The sequence below is a fragment of the Cynoglossus semilaevis genome, chromosome 4 (assembly GCF_000523025.1).
Source record: "Cynoglossus semilaevis isolate Cse_v1.0 chromosome 4, Cse_v1.0, whole genome shotgun sequence".
Taxonomy (NCBI): Eukaryota; Metazoa; Chordata; class Actinopteri; order Pleuronectiformes; family Cynoglossidae; genus Cynoglossus; species Cynoglossus semilaevis.
In genome coordinates this window covers 11,510,309-11,525,225 of record NC_024310.1, presented here as the reverse complement: position 1 = coordinate 11,525,225, position 14,917 = coordinate 11,510,309, and the positions used below count along the sequence as shown (strand labels likewise).

At 40.8% G+C, this 14,917-nt stretch overlaps 2 protein-coding genes and 1 long non-coding RNA gene across 4 annotated transcripts; 2 read left to right on the top strand and 1 right to left on the bottom strand.

Annotated features, from left to right (window-relative positions):
* The first annotated feature begins 230 nt into the window (after window positions 1–230).
* Window positions 231–3,568, top strand: fkrp (fukutin related protein). Its single transcript, XM_008309164.3, has 2 exons — window positions 231–1,034; window positions 1,262–3,568. The coding sequence occupies exon 2, from the start codon at window positions 1,364–1,366 to the stop codon at window positions 2,960–2,962; it is 1,599 nt and encodes a 532-aa protein (XP_008307386.1). The 5' UTR covers window positions 231–1,034; window positions 1,262–1,363; the 3' UTR covers window positions 2,963–3,568.
* A 1,122-nt stretch (window positions 3,569–4,690) lies between these two features.
* Window positions 4,691–13,496, bottom strand: slc1a5 (solute carrier family 1 member 5). 2 transcript variants are annotated; one of them, XM_008309161.3, is made up of 8 exons: window positions 12,779–13,496; window positions 9,418–9,460; window positions 9,256–9,324; window positions 8,938–9,104; window positions 8,591–8,824; window positions 7,857–8,051; window positions 7,642–7,776; window positions 4,691–6,891 (listed from the first exon to the last, which is right to left on the bottom strand). In XM_008309161.3, the coding sequence occupies exons 1-8, from the start codon at window positions 13,300–13,302 to the stop codon at window positions 6,690–6,692; spliced, it is 1,569 nt and encodes a 522-aa protein (XP_008307383.1). In that variant the 5' UTR covers window positions 13,303–13,496; the 3' UTR covers window positions 4,691–6,689. The 2 variants fall into 2 exon arrangements, with proteins under 2 accessions (XP_008307383.1, XP_024910593.1); XM_025054825.1 differs by lacking the exon at window positions 12,779–13,496 and adding an exon at window positions 11,675–11,812.
* LOC112486908 (uncharacterized) lies at window positions 11,792–12,924 on the top strand. The gene is made up of 2 exons (XR_003049480.1): window positions 11,792–11,878; window positions 12,750–12,924. It is a non-coding gene; the product is annotated as an uncharacterized LOC112486908 (long non-coding RNA).
* Window positions 13,497–14,917: the final 1,421 nt, after the last annotated feature.

Here is a 14,917-nt window from a genome sequence, read left to right as displayed (position 1 = left end):
CGAGTCGCGTGTTTTCAGTACGAGGCGGATACATTTTACAAATATACGTGGTGTGATGACAACACGTTAAAACGAGCAATGGTAAAAGAGACAACTAAAAGACACAACTTATACGGCGATGTCTAAAATAATGTCCCTGTTTTGCCCTTCAAGTTTGAAAACATCTAAATCTAGTTGGTATTTCCGGCGACGGTGGCAAATAATGCGCCGTCCTTTCTATAATTACAAATTGCGTCTGTCGCTTACGGGCTTCATTTCCTGCCAATTTGTGAACCATCGTGGCGAGTAACGCTAAATATATTAATGTTTAGAGAATAATGTTTCCGGTTTGAACTCTGAATAAAGCTCAGTCAGTACTTTGTCAGTGGATGACCTTCAAGCCACATACGCCTGTCTATTGGAAATTATGAATTCTGTACAAATATAGTGTTAAGCTCCCTGAGTTCATCTGACATAAAACAACACTTGTCTTTAAAGAAGCAAATGTTTTTCGATTTCTAAAAACATACCCGAAATATTAAAAAACATCTTCTTAAATTGTGATTTAAAGACCCTATGCCCTGTGTCTGTAGTTACAGCTTTGTAGACCTTTTAATGTATTGGTATTAAAAAGCATATGTGCTCTACTGAAAACACTGTATTTTTCGAGAATTTCTTATAACAAATGTAAGGAGTAATTCGTCGTTTTATTGTGGAATACCCGAGTCGGAAGTGTTGTGATTTTACACAAGGAACGATGGTAATAGCGTACACAGTTACCGTTTACTGTAGCTCCTGATCCAGGTCAATCAGTAACAACAAATACAATTTTCTTACTTATTGGGAATGCGACATCGTTACTACAAATGCCGAAAATACGCTGTGTTTGTTGTTGCATATAACACTCGAGTATATACTCCTGTGCTAAGAGAGCTAACCGAGCCGGAGGATCATGGGAAAACACAAATACACAGCAGATGAATGGGTTCATCTTTGCAAGGCAAATTCATAATGTAATGGGCTATTTGGTGCAAACGACTGTGTTCTGTATCCAGGTGAGTTTTCATCAGACACAGATGTTAAGATCATTGTTAATTGTTTGGAGATGCATGTACATTTTAATGTATAAGGGAGACAAATACTGTATGTGGGGTAACAGCGTTCCTGTTATGGGTTTACATAGAAACAGCTCCAAAAATAATAGCTGGTTTATTGTAATTGAAACAGACCTTTGAAAGGTTACCAATTCAACCATGCTTGATGAAGTATCCACATGTTACAGGTTTTCTTCTAAATCATCGATCCTCTACTTTTGACACTAATGGGGACCGAGGACCAGCAAGTGGATTTCATCATTCATACTGGACTGTAAACTTCAGCTGCCATGCGAATCAGTTTCTGCCAGGGCCTGTTAACTGGTGCCATCATCCTCAACCTCCTCATTCTCTATTATGTGTCTCGGGCACAGCAGCAAATGATGGAAAAGAGGAAGGAGCTTGGTAGGGGCACTAGAAGATCGGCACTGCCAGTCTCTGGTGTTGGCGGAGGTCTTGGGTTATTTGGAGAAGCTGGAAGAGAGGCAAGAGGCAACGGAGTGGACGGACACAATCGTGGCCCACGTGTGACTATCCTGTTAAGGGAGTTTGAAAACTTTGAAAATTATGTTGGGGATGTGGCTAATTCATTCCTTCACCAGAGACCTGAGCTTCCTTTCCTGGCCGTTGCTGATATCTCTCCGTACCCACCGCTGGTGCTTTCAGAAGGGGCTCGTCTTCTAGTGCTTGCCCCCAGCCCAGATCAGCCTCCTCAAGCCCACAGACCAGAGTTCCATGTCCAGACCGAATTTGTCTTGCTGGTGCCTGATGGTGTGGAGCTGGAGCAACCTCGTTCTATTGAGAGATTGATCAGGGAGTTGGAAGGTGAGGGTGGAGGACCTGTGAGGTTGGTGGCAGCACCTGTCCTGGCTAGATCTGCTGTACAGTGTCTTCACCTACGAGTCAACCTCAGAGAATGGACAGCCACCTACTCACCGGCTGCTTCTGGAAGCAGTGGCAGTGTTTGTACAGCTCTACAAGGAGATGCAGTTGTCCTCATTCGCACAGAGGATCTTTTTAACCTGTCTGTCCCTCTGGGACGGCCCCTGTTCCCCACACTCTTCATTCAGACATCATTAAGAGGCTGGAAAGTCAAGCTGCTGGAGAGCCCTTGTATTTCTGCAAACCACCGTCCACTCTTTAGCTCTGCACACAACCAGTGGAAAGCTGACACTCGACTTAAGGCGGCCACTGGTAACCTCATGAAGAGCTTCGGTCTGAAACGCCTCCTGATGCCTGATGGGAAGGAACAGTGGTATGGCTGCAGTAAAGAGACATCTCGCTGCTTTGGCACTGTGCAGGATGACACTCCAGACTACCTTTACCTGGATCGCTGGACACCTCCCTGCTGTCTGCGAGCTCTCAGGGAAACCACTAAATATGTCATCAATATCCTTGAAAGCTCGGGCGTGCGCTACTGGCTCGAGGGAGGATCTCTGCTCGGTGCCGTCCGCCATCAGGACATCATTCCGTGGGATTATGACGTAGATCTGGGTATCTACCTGGAGGATGTACCCAATTGTGACCACTTAAAGAATCTTGACTCGGGTTCTCTGGTGGATGCTAATGGCTACGTGTGGGAGCGTGCAGTGGAAGGAGACTTTTATAGAGTGCAGTACAGCGAGGCCAACCACCTGCATGTCGATCTGTGGCCGTTTTATCCTAGGAATGGTGTCATGACCAAGGACACATGGACAGAGCACAAACAAGACGTGGAGTTCCCAGAACACTTCCTGCAGCCACTGGTGCCCATGCCCTTCGCTGGCATCACTGCATTTGGCCCTAACAACCCCCGAGCTTTCTTGGAGCTGAAATTTGGAGAAGGTGTGATTGAGAACCCACAGTATCCTAACCCTGCAAAAAGAAGACTAGACCGCAGCAAACTTTGAAAATTTACCAACATTATTGCGTCATAAATAAACACAAAAACTGACCGGAAGAAATTGATTTTTTTTTTCAACTTGCTGCTAAATTTATCTGCACTGGAACAGCAGATAAAGATTTAAGAAGATACCTGATCACATTTACTGGCTGTTATTTTTAGTGTTCAATTGTGATGTTGGATTTTGTTTGTCCAGGTGTTTTATTTAATGGCGGGGTGTCATGATTGATATGTAATAAAAAGAGTTTTTACTAAATGGTACTTATTTAACTGTTGTATACGATATGCATATAAACAGGATGGGTTCCAGATTAACATAAACATATAGTAAGACAGTATACACAGAGAAATTAATATATGGTGATACCATATGGTATCTGACATCTGTAATGTGAAATATCATACAGTCATCCTGTCAGTAAGATGAAGATAACGAGAGGCTCTTTCAATTTAAAATTATGATAAAGCAATAACTGGGCTGACCATTAACTGCAATAGATTAATATATAAATAAAAAGAAAAAAATCACACAGCCCAGCAAAGCAGATCTTCATAATCAGATGTATTGACTTGTATGATAAATTCGTGGTTCAATAAAGGCATTGGAACCGTCTGTGATTATTCTGATGTTTAAGCTTTATTTACTACTACTTATGTGCTATGACTCAATTTCAACGATAGATGGCGCAGCATGCCTCTTTATTTCTGCACTACCATGACTTGCGGTAGTGCAGTGAAGTGTCTTAGTAAACTGGTATCTAGTGTGTAGTAAACTTACATCGTTTTAATAGTTTTTATTATTATTATTTATATACCCTGACCATGATAATTTGTTGACGCCACTAGTGTTTTTATTCGTTTACATTAGTCACATTGTTTCCCTGGTGAACAGATATATTTACGTAAGTATATGTGCGGCTATTTATGGAGGCAAGAAAAAGAACTCCGTGTATGTCAGATGTGTCCCCTGTTGCATTTTTTTAACTGCGTAGCATTTACTTCACACCACAGAGGGGATATTGTAAGAGTGAATTTGCAGAAACATGGGTTGTTTCAAAATACAGTACATGCATATTTTGCAACGCTACCTTAAGGACACGATGGCGCATCTCTGTAGAAACGTTTTTGACAGTTTCCTTGTCATGCATCCACGTGACTTCACCTTGGCGGGTCTAAAAGTTCAAATTAGTGGTTCCTGCCCGCCGCCGCCCTCCTCGTCCCGGGTTGCCACGTTAGCATCATTTGCTTCAAATCTCCCCTGAACGTAATATAAATAACTGTGATTGCTAGAGAACTGATATTCTCCTTGAAGAAAGGGAATAAACTTACATATCAGTGCCAGTTCCCCATTGTCACATAGAGGGCAGCAAAGCGACTAAAACATTTCAGTAGCTACTACAGAAAATAAAGAGCTGAGGTGAGGAGCGAATGTTTTGGGAGGAAACAAAACCGTTCGGTGAAATACCCGTGTGTTTAAGATATTCGCCAAATAAAATGTTTTCTTTTTGTAAGTATAACTGCACTGTACTAGGTCTATCAGCCCCCAAAAGTGTTTTTGTGTAAAAGTTATATCGAAACTAAGCTAACAGTGCAACACACACAAAATAGTGCTGTCAAATTTGTATTAAACGCCACCTGCAGACAATACATGCTCCAGAATACCAACATGCTACACACACCTTCAATACAGCGCCACACCATTCCATCAGGTTAACAGACCAATGTGCAATTAAGGTCAAGGTAATTAAAGGCCTTTATTTGCTTTAGAACCTAGAGTAACGTTGACATGTAACGTTACTGAACTCCACTGTAGTAAAATCACAAGTACCATACAAAACATACATTACACACACACGAACATACACACCCTATAAACAGAGCAAACATCCATATTGTCAATTACCCCAGTAAGGAAATATAACATCTCTGATAACTATGTTCACAAACCAGCACCAAACAAAGAAGAGGTGAACTTTGGTGTCATGAGTAAGACTTAGTACAAGTAAAGGATAAAAACACCCATTGCAAGAATATTCCTCAAACTCTGCACATATTTAATCTCAATTACAACTGATGAGTTATAGTTGGTATGAAAGAAAAGGTAAAATCAATCCAGCTTAACAGATAGCCTCCAAGGCAGACATGTTTCAGTAATGGAATAAAAACACCATAGTGTTACAGTTAATGTACCCCACACCAGCACAGAAAATACAAGCAAAGGAGACTAAATTAAAAAAGACGACAAAATAAAAAGTGTTTTAAATGCAGTTCTTCGATACGTTGGCAAGAAAAAATAATTTCAGTCAGGGTCGTGTTGTAACAATGGCCTAAAAAGTCTTTGGAAATTGTTTTAAGAAATAAATACGCTTTAAAACATGGAGAAACATACAAGCCTAAGCTCCACACAACAACAACAATAATAAAAAATGTGCTTAAAGCTTTTATAGCAGAAGCAGAAACATGCCAACATCATTCAACACACAACCTATGCTAACAAGCCACCGACGCAAACATGACAAATATGGAGTCACTTAGAACTTGATACTTATACGTCTCACGTTACACATTATGCATTAAAACAGCCTCATTTAGGCCCATTTACCAGCCCCGGTAATGAGAGAAAATCATTTTTGGTTCCTCAGCTATTAATTTGCACAAGAATAGCACTGAAGCAAGAAGTGAACCTCGGGATTTGTGGTCCATTAAAAGGAGGCAGAAAAGTTTAAAGATTAATTTGTGCGTGTTCAGCAAGCTTCCAGAAGGGTTTTTCTTTCTACTAAACCTTGGGATGTCTGAAGTGTGATTACTGCATTCCTTCCACTTTGTAGTAATAATATAACTATAGTGTACTGTTAGCATCAGATTGTATACAAAGCACCCACCTGCATCAGTAGAACAAACCTATAAAAGAGCCTTGGTTTCCCCAGTTGCGAACGACAAACACAGGATGTTTTTGTGCTTTTCATAGACAATCAGAGTCAGTTTCATGCAGACTGAAAACCAATGCTCAGTTTGTACTGTGCTACATCTAGAGTTAGTTTTCAAGCCATTTGCATTCGATTTAGTCTGCATGAAAGTGGCCGAATTCCTTATTTCGTCCACACATAGTATACAGTAAAACCTCTCATAACATACAATGTATAATGTAAAACCACACACTCGCGTACCTGGAGCGACAGAGACACATGCACACTTTAGAAAGTCTCTGATTTTAGGACTGTCTCTGTTATTCAAAATTCCTCAGCGTTCCGTCATCGCACTCCTTAAATATATGGTCACAAGACTGCACATGGACCAGAATGAACTGTTAAATGACAGTCAAACGGACATTTCAGATTTTCTAAAAATCAATAAGGATAAAGTAGTTGAAACATCAGAAGTTGAGGGGAGAAAAAAAAAAAACAAAACACTACCTCGATAAAAAAATCCCCAAAGCCACTTTGCATAATATGGATTTCTAAATGCCACCCAGCTCCCACCCTCACTGCAAAAGAGGTGAGTGATAAGGCAGATATGTTTTCATTGTGCTGTGAATGTTCCTTCTCACTGCTTCACACCTTCCTTTTGGGACAAGAAGAATAAAATTATAAAAGGGAAACCCAGACCTTGGTTTTCAGCTTCAGCAGCTTTTTTGTTTTTTTTTTCCTTTTTCTTTTATATAAAAACAACAAAAAAACAATTCAGTTGCTTGTGAGCAACTGATTTTAGACAACAGACTCCTAATTGCTAGCCTGCTAAGCTTTGGCAGTATCTCCCAGACCTCGCTTCTCAATGAGCGGTGAGTGCTCGGGCACAGCAGCCGAGGGCTCCCCCCCCAGCCGGATCTCGCTCAGCTCCGTGTCTTCCTGCTGTTTGGCCGTACGGTCCACAAAGAACTGCAGGATTCCCGCACCGAAGGCATCGCCCTCTACGTTCAGGACAGTGCAGGATCGGTCACTGAGGGAGAAGTGGAAGACAAATGTTATCAAAGCAGTTCTCAAAACACATCACAAAAGGCAAGTCAATACAGTTTTAGGATAAAGGTGTAGTTGCTCTACAGCTTTGATCAGTGCAGACGCCTGGAAGCCGCAGCTTCCCTGAGGCCAAATCATGTGCAGGCAGTAACTGAAACTAACTAATGAGCTGCTGCGTTCTCTCGGAACTGTGCATCGGTCTCACTTCACTGACGTAAAAGTCAGAATAAATGTAGCACAACTTTTCAAACCAACGTCACTTAGAGAACACATGAAAGTGGTCTTTATTTTTTGAACGATGTGTATTTTAACAAAACTAGGATTTGGGCCACTATTGCTAAACATGTCTGCAACAGCGCTGGCAGAAGTGTTGATACATAATTGGTGAAAAAGATCCTTTGCTGTTAACACTTTAGAGTCTAAAGGATATTTGTTTTTATCAATTATGTATCAAACTTTTCATCTAAATTATGTCAAAAATTTTCCGAAAATTATTATGAATTATATTTAATATAATAATTATATGAATTATTATGAATAAATATAGTGTCAATTATAAATTATTATTTAAAGAAATACTTTTTAAAAAATATTAAAAATGATATATATATATATAAATTATTAAAAAAAATAGAATTATTAATTATTAAATTATTAAAAAAATAAATTATGTCAAAAATTATGTATAAACTTTCCGCCTAAAGTTTTGACGGAAAGTTTATGCAGCACTCACACAATCCAGTCCACAGCCAGGATAAGAGAGATGTCATTGGTGGGCAGACCCACCGCCTCCAAGATGATGGCCAGGGTGAGGACACCTCCAGCAGGGATTCCGGCTGCTCCGACACTGGACGCCGTCGCCGTCACACTACGGAAAGGAAAATACACCGCACTGTTAGTTAAGACACAATCTGAAAAGATGTTTCCCAACCGCGTGTCGTAACTCACAGGATGGTTATGACTTGGATGAAGTTGAGTGAAGTGTCGTTCAGCTGAGCTATGAAAACTGAGGCCACACATTGGAACAGAGCGGCTCCGTCCATGTTGACCGTGGCGCCGATTGGCAGGATGAAGCGGCTGATTTGCTTGGACACGCCATTCTTCTCCTCCACACACTTCATCATCAGCGGAAGAGTGGCAGAGCTGAGAAGACAAGAGGGAATAACGTACACAAGTTGTAACCAGTTGGAATTTGAAACATGTAGTAGTTAAAAAAAAGGGGGCGGGTAAGACATTTTCAGCCAACACCAAAGTCCCCCACACAATGCCCCATTCACACCTTGATCAACGCTGTTTCACTGAACGACCTTTTCTGCTCCTGTCTTCAAACTGCCTCCGGTTCATTCACTTTTGTTTATTCACACTTGTGTCCCCAACTCTGTTTTGTCTCATTTTAGCTAAATAATACATTATTACATTTTGTCCCCTTCATTAAGTTCCACAAAACCTTGTTCACGAAATAAACACTGCACAGACACGACTAGCAAGAGAGCCGCGGAGTAAGAGGAGAATCCTATTTTAGATGTGGAAAAAATTGCGCTCACGGCTAAAAGAATGGTTTGCATATTTATATATAAATAGTTGACTGGATACTAAGGAGACATTAGAGCTAATATTATAGCTGCAGCACCTCTTTGGCCTAAAGCTTCTGTGTATCTACACATGCAACATGTCACCATTACCTTGAACTTGTTCCAAAAGCTGTAGCCAGTGCTGTGAAAATCCCCCACAGGAAAGTGTACGGGTTCTTCCTGGTGATGACAAAGTAAATGGCAGGAAGGACAAAGACACCATGGATGATGTGTCCCACAATGCAGCAGGCTATGTATTTCCCCAGGCTGGCAAAGAGCAACGCCACATTCTCCATCTCCACGATCTTGCCAGCGACGAGGAACATGATACCAATGGGTGCGTACCTGAGGAGAGGAGAGGGGAGGTGGAGGAACACAGAGGAGTGAACTCAATGTTACAAAAGACAATTTTAAATCTTTTAACGAATTCTTGTCCAAAATAAGAACTCATCAATTACCACATGATCCAGGAGACCAGCACCATGGTGGCTTCATTAAAGGAGTTGAAAAACTTGATGAGGATCTCTCCTTCTTCTCCCAGCTTTCGTAAAGCGATTCCAAAGACGATGGCAAACACCACCAGACCCAGAATATTCATACCGTGCTGGTCTGTTCCGATTGGCACCTACAGCCAAATGAGAGTGTGAGTAATGTGGTGTTCACATATGTTGAACATGTGACGTCAATCAATCACGAATAATCCACAGCTGTTCCCATCATTATTTAGAATTTTGAATCACTCGACAGACGGGATTCATCTCAGTCTCGCTGCTCACCTTCTCCTCTGTGATGTTGAGGGTTCCATCAGTGCTGTTCTTCTTAATGACCTTGTAACTGGTTGCATACTGAAGGGAAAGTGGAGGTGACACGCACACACACAGTTAGGAAAATGTTTTATTTTACACTGTGTGAAACTGAACGTCAAGATCAGCACTCACCGATTGGAAGGCTGCGGACACCAGATTGGAAGGAAAGATGTTTCTGTGGAAGGAAAAAGAAAAATCATTAAATATGACAGTAACTGTGTTGGGTGTGTATCTTGTGACAAACTTTAATGCAATTCTTGAGCAAAAAAAAAAAAATCACTTTCACTTTACCCCTGTGGGGCATTCGAGACACATTATATACACCAGCCAGTTGTTTCCAACAACAATGGAATATTTAATAAGTGTACTGATGAGTAGCATGACCACAGAAATAGACACCCGACATGCAGAATGTCAGATGTGAAAAATACAGGCCCAAATTGCCATTATAAATTGAGTATTCAAGTTGTATTCATTTAAAAACTAAATCACCAACACCAGTCCATATAACTTAGACTTTAGTATTATTTATTTCTATAACAAGACATGCTTCCTCTGTCCAGGGTACAAACATCTATTCCTTCAGTTAGTTTACAACCCAGCATTGGGCCATTGCTCCATCCAAGTGAGCCACACTTTGAAAACCACTACTGCCTTGAAAACCTAAAGCATCTGTATTAAGCAGATACCTTCGGATTTAAAAAAAAAAAAGACAATTACGGAATTAGCAGCAAAAGCTCCTTTCAAACTTCATTTAAATCCACAGGGATAACTGCTGTGCATCAGGATTAAAACGCATGTGACAGTGAGACATGGTGACATGCAACGCCACAAGAGTAGGCAGTTACACCAAGGACACACCGGAACAGCAGTTTTACACGACAGTAAGAGCTTAGAAATAGTGGATCACAGAAATAATTTCAGGTTCTTTATTGATAAGAAGTTACGTTCTCCCGACATCTGACGAGAATCTTCTGTGTCAAAAATGTGGCTCGAGGTCCTTTTGCAGGACTTTGTTCGTCCAGTGATAAGTGTCTGGACTAAAGTGTGAGCTGATGAAGCTCTCCGAGATATTAGTGTTAATATGTTTCTAACAGGATCAATACTATTAAGTCATTCAAGACTAAGACGACAGCAGACCAAAGGGTTTGGGGTGGAAATGCAAACTAAAGGCGGGAGATAAGAAATGTCAACAAGGATGTGCAGGAGTGGCTCTGTCCACAATTCAAACCTTCTCTGTTAACCAAACAGTTTCTTCCGGTGAATACTGTATGTACTATAACATAAACTACATCACTGTACACAGACTAAAAGCATTAAAGAAAAAACACTAATTTATACATTGAGTTCAGTTTCCCCAATTAAGTGTAACTAATGGCTATTAATTAGGAACACGATTCAGCAGAATTATTCGTATCTAATCCACAGCTAACCTGTGATTAATGATTATTTTATTATTTGGATTTATCAGAGTTTTTTAAGGATATGGAGAAACAAGTGTTGAAGTGGATTTCTGACAACTTCAAAAACCTTGTGACTGAGTAAGACATAAACATCAACAACTTGGTGATGTTTTTCCGCAGTCAGATAATCAGCGCCTGAGGGGGGCACACTTTAATGACTTGTGCATGTCACGCCAGCTGACCCATTAAGATAATACTCACGTGCATGCGTGAGACGTCAATGTTTATTGGTGGCATGTGTTCTGCCCCAGATAAACACCAAGACTGTTTTCCCCTCAATCTGCGTGAAGCTACACATATTTGGACAACAACCTCAAGATGTTACAACTAGCAGTTCCCTAAAACCTGGACTGATTTCTCTGGAAAGGTTCTGAGTGGATAAAATCAGAGAGATTTCTATTTTTAACAGACCAAGATGAACTGCTCTGGGGGAAAACAGACAGGAGAGGGACAGAACAATTCTGGCTTTTATAAAAACAAGAGTTCCATGTGTAATGAAAAACAGGCCTTTGCTCTGAAAGCAACATTCAGACCAGGCAGGAAACAAATGTGTTAGGGCTACATGTAAACAGAATGCTGTTCGGTACAGAAGTTGCTTAAGGTCAGATTGATTTCCCTTCTCTTGGCATTTGGAAGGAACTCCTGAAAAAAAAATATCGTTGTTTAGCACCGAACTTGGTACGTCACATGCGAGGTAGTCTAAGAAGGCTTCTTTGCAGAGTACTTCTAGTTTATCTCTTCCTTTTCACTCACGTACCACAGACTGTAAACAACACTGCATCATCTTTCCTGCAAACAGGGCAGGTCAACACATAGCTGCAGCTCAACTTTCTAGTTGAACAGGATTCTTACTTTTAATTGAGATAAAAGTACATGTCCAACTGTCTAAGTATTTTAACAAGCAACACTTTTGGATTGTGACTCACCTTCATTGCTCCCCATTATGCCTTTGCGCTTCCTTTTTTGGACGTCTCATGGATACACCCCTCCCTGACATGCTGCCTTAAAATATATAAACATGTGTGGAACACAGAGAGCCACACAGAGATACTGTGTACTATACTGTCCCACCACCAGAGAGAAACTTTCCACCACGATGTTTCCCCAGCCATCACACTGACACCGTACTGGTGAGTTTTCTCCAGTACGTCTCAGCTGTCTTTTTTTTTGTTTCGTGGAGTCCTACATCAGTTATTTCAGGGTTTTTTTTGGCAAAGTACAAAGGCAGATACAAAAAATGATAATATATTAACTATAAGTGAAGTAATTTAACAGTATCAAATATGAAGGAGGAAAACCTAAGAATGAAGTAGGTAGACATCTTTATATTTACAAATGCTTGTTTTTTATTTTAGTTTTATTTTAAATTTGGACATTTTTATTTTTGGCCAGATGACCAGAAGTTATCTTTGTCATAGGGTTTTTCCCCCCATCTTGTCCTCGTCATTTCCTCTTGAAACTGGTCTGGACCTTTGAGTAATAAGAGTTTGTATAGTCTATTGGTGGAGGGCTGGAGGAAAGACGTCACCATATATAGTTACCAGCAACAGCAAGTCCTTAGTTCTGAGTCAGTCTGTGACATGAGTCACACGTCACGTTTTTAAAAATAAAAATTTAAACAAACTATAAAATACTTGTCTTTGTAGTTATGTGGAACACCGGGGTTACCGTATAATAGGAGGGGATGCCCCCAACGACTTAATACGTGTAGGAATCTTACTCATGTGCTGATGCAACAGAACCACGTGCTTGTGGTTTTCCGGTGCGCGCAACTAATATTTTACGTGGTGTGGACAGTTTGACATCCCCGGCAAGGGCCGGCATCTGATGCAACTACTGGTTGCCATTACAGCACACACGGGAATGTAAATTCAATAACACGTGTAACTTCAACGAATGACCCGTATTTAAATTCATGAAACAAACAGAGACGTTTGTCCTTTAATACATAGTGTGTCTGGAGTGACTGTAAACTGAATTTGCCGACTTTAAATTGAACAGGTAAGTTGGCGGAAGTAGTTTGGACTCACCTGATCAAATCCAAGAAGGAGTCCGTCACCTCTTTAGCCTGCGGCACGTCTTCCTCCAAACCCTCGACATTAGGTTTCCCCAGTGGCACAGAGCCAGGGGACACGATGAAAGCCATGACCACCCCAATGGAGGAAGCGATCAAGGTGGTAACCAGGAAAAAGAGCATGGCCCAGCCGCCGAGTTTGCCCAGGGCTTTCGGGTCGATGCTGGCCGCTCCGGACACCAGGCTGCACACCACCAGGGGTATGATGATCATCTTCAACAGCCGAATGAGGAGCTCACCTGGGAAGCCGATGTAGATTATCTGCGTCCTGTTGAGCTCCGCATTTCGTACACCGAGCCCGATGAAAACACCGATGATGACCCCGGCCACGGTTAGGATCACCAGGAGGTTGCTCCTCACGATTCGCTTCACCCGTTCGGACATGGACTCCGGGCTGCGCTTCTTCGGGTTGCCGAGTCCATTGGAGAGTGCCTCGCCGTTGGACGCCTTCTCTTCTTCCATGTCTATCTTGTCAGCCATGGTGCGCGCACAGAGTTGTTAGAAAAGTTGTCCAGCGAGAAGAACTTTAAAAAATAAAAAATTGTCCTGTGAGAGAACTTGTGTTCACTTCACAATGGCAGCGTCCCCTGCGCCCTGTTCTGTAACGTGAGATACTGTAGTTCTCCACTCCGCGCTCGTTATCAACCTACCAGAGGCGGCTACTTCCTCTAACTCCGCCCCACTGGGGAAAAAATGCGGAGGGAAATTAAACAAATCAATTGTTCCACTCATCGACGTAATAGAAATTGGAAGTTGCATAAGTCTTGGTTATTTATAAATCTGATGGGCAAAAGTAATAGTATCATTAAAATATAAAAGCAATGTTGACAATGGTGACTTCTATAAAGCTGCAGGTCTGCGTGCGCAGGCTTGAGTCTCAACCTGATTTATGTCAGCGAACCCTACCAATAGGATCAATAATACATACAAGATGGCTGCCGTAAAACATTTTGAAATTCAGTTTACAATATAAATAACAAGAAAACGAATTCTCCAGTTGAGACATTGATTAATTCACGTGAACAAATAAGACAGTTTTCCTTTTAAATTATCATTTTTCTATTTATTTCTAATTTGTATACTAATGAAAGACATATTGGCATACTGATAAAACATCTAAAAGAACACAGTGTACCATTACTAACAGTAGTGCAAGCCAAGTCAAGACAATCAAGAAGAGATCAACAGTGGAGAACATACCAAACATTCAGTGGATGCTTTTAAAAGGCTGTGTATATTCTCTATGACAGAATCCAGCTCAGAGTTGGAGAATGCCAGCTTCTGAATGGACATTATCTGTAACATTCATGGTGTTTGGTTTTCTAACAGCAGCCATCCTCACTGTTTCTTACCTGTCTGCTTTAGCTTTCAACCTTTAATAAAATGTAAATGTAATTTGTTTTGTGTTCTTTACTTTTCATCTTCACAATCAAAGGAATCAAAGTGTTCAGGTTTGACGCTCGTCGTTTCTTTACATTATACAATGATATCCCACGCTCAGAAGGTTAGCAGGTTAGCAGCTCTAACAACATGTCAAAGAATGACACTGAAAAATGTAAACAAACTACTGAACTCAAATTGTTTCCACAGGTGTATCTTTTTTATAGTTACGGGAATGGAATATTTAATCATTTAATCGGCAACTATTTTAAACATTTGAATGATCTGTGTTGTAGGTAACATAACAGGTTTTATTCAGCCCAATAATATGGTTTCAACCCTCTGTAAAAAAACAACTTTGAGGATCAGTGTCAGATAAAACCAGATCAGATCTAGAAATGTTACCTATTTAACTGTTAAGCAGTCCAGAATGAAATTTGAAAGTACAGCCTTAACAAGGTGTGGTGTGTGTCCTGTACAGTACAGTGATGCAATATGACATTTCATTTTCTGACTGTTCCGCCTACTTTGTCATTAAAAGGAAATGATTTGACTAAATGTAGTATGGCAAACTTAAATGACCTTTCGACCCCCATCTGTGTTTGGGGATGCGCATTTTCATAAGAAGAAACCAGTGACTGAAGAATGAATATTACAGATGGATACAATCAAACTGTTTGTTTCTCATATTTATACATTTATATTGACTGTCACT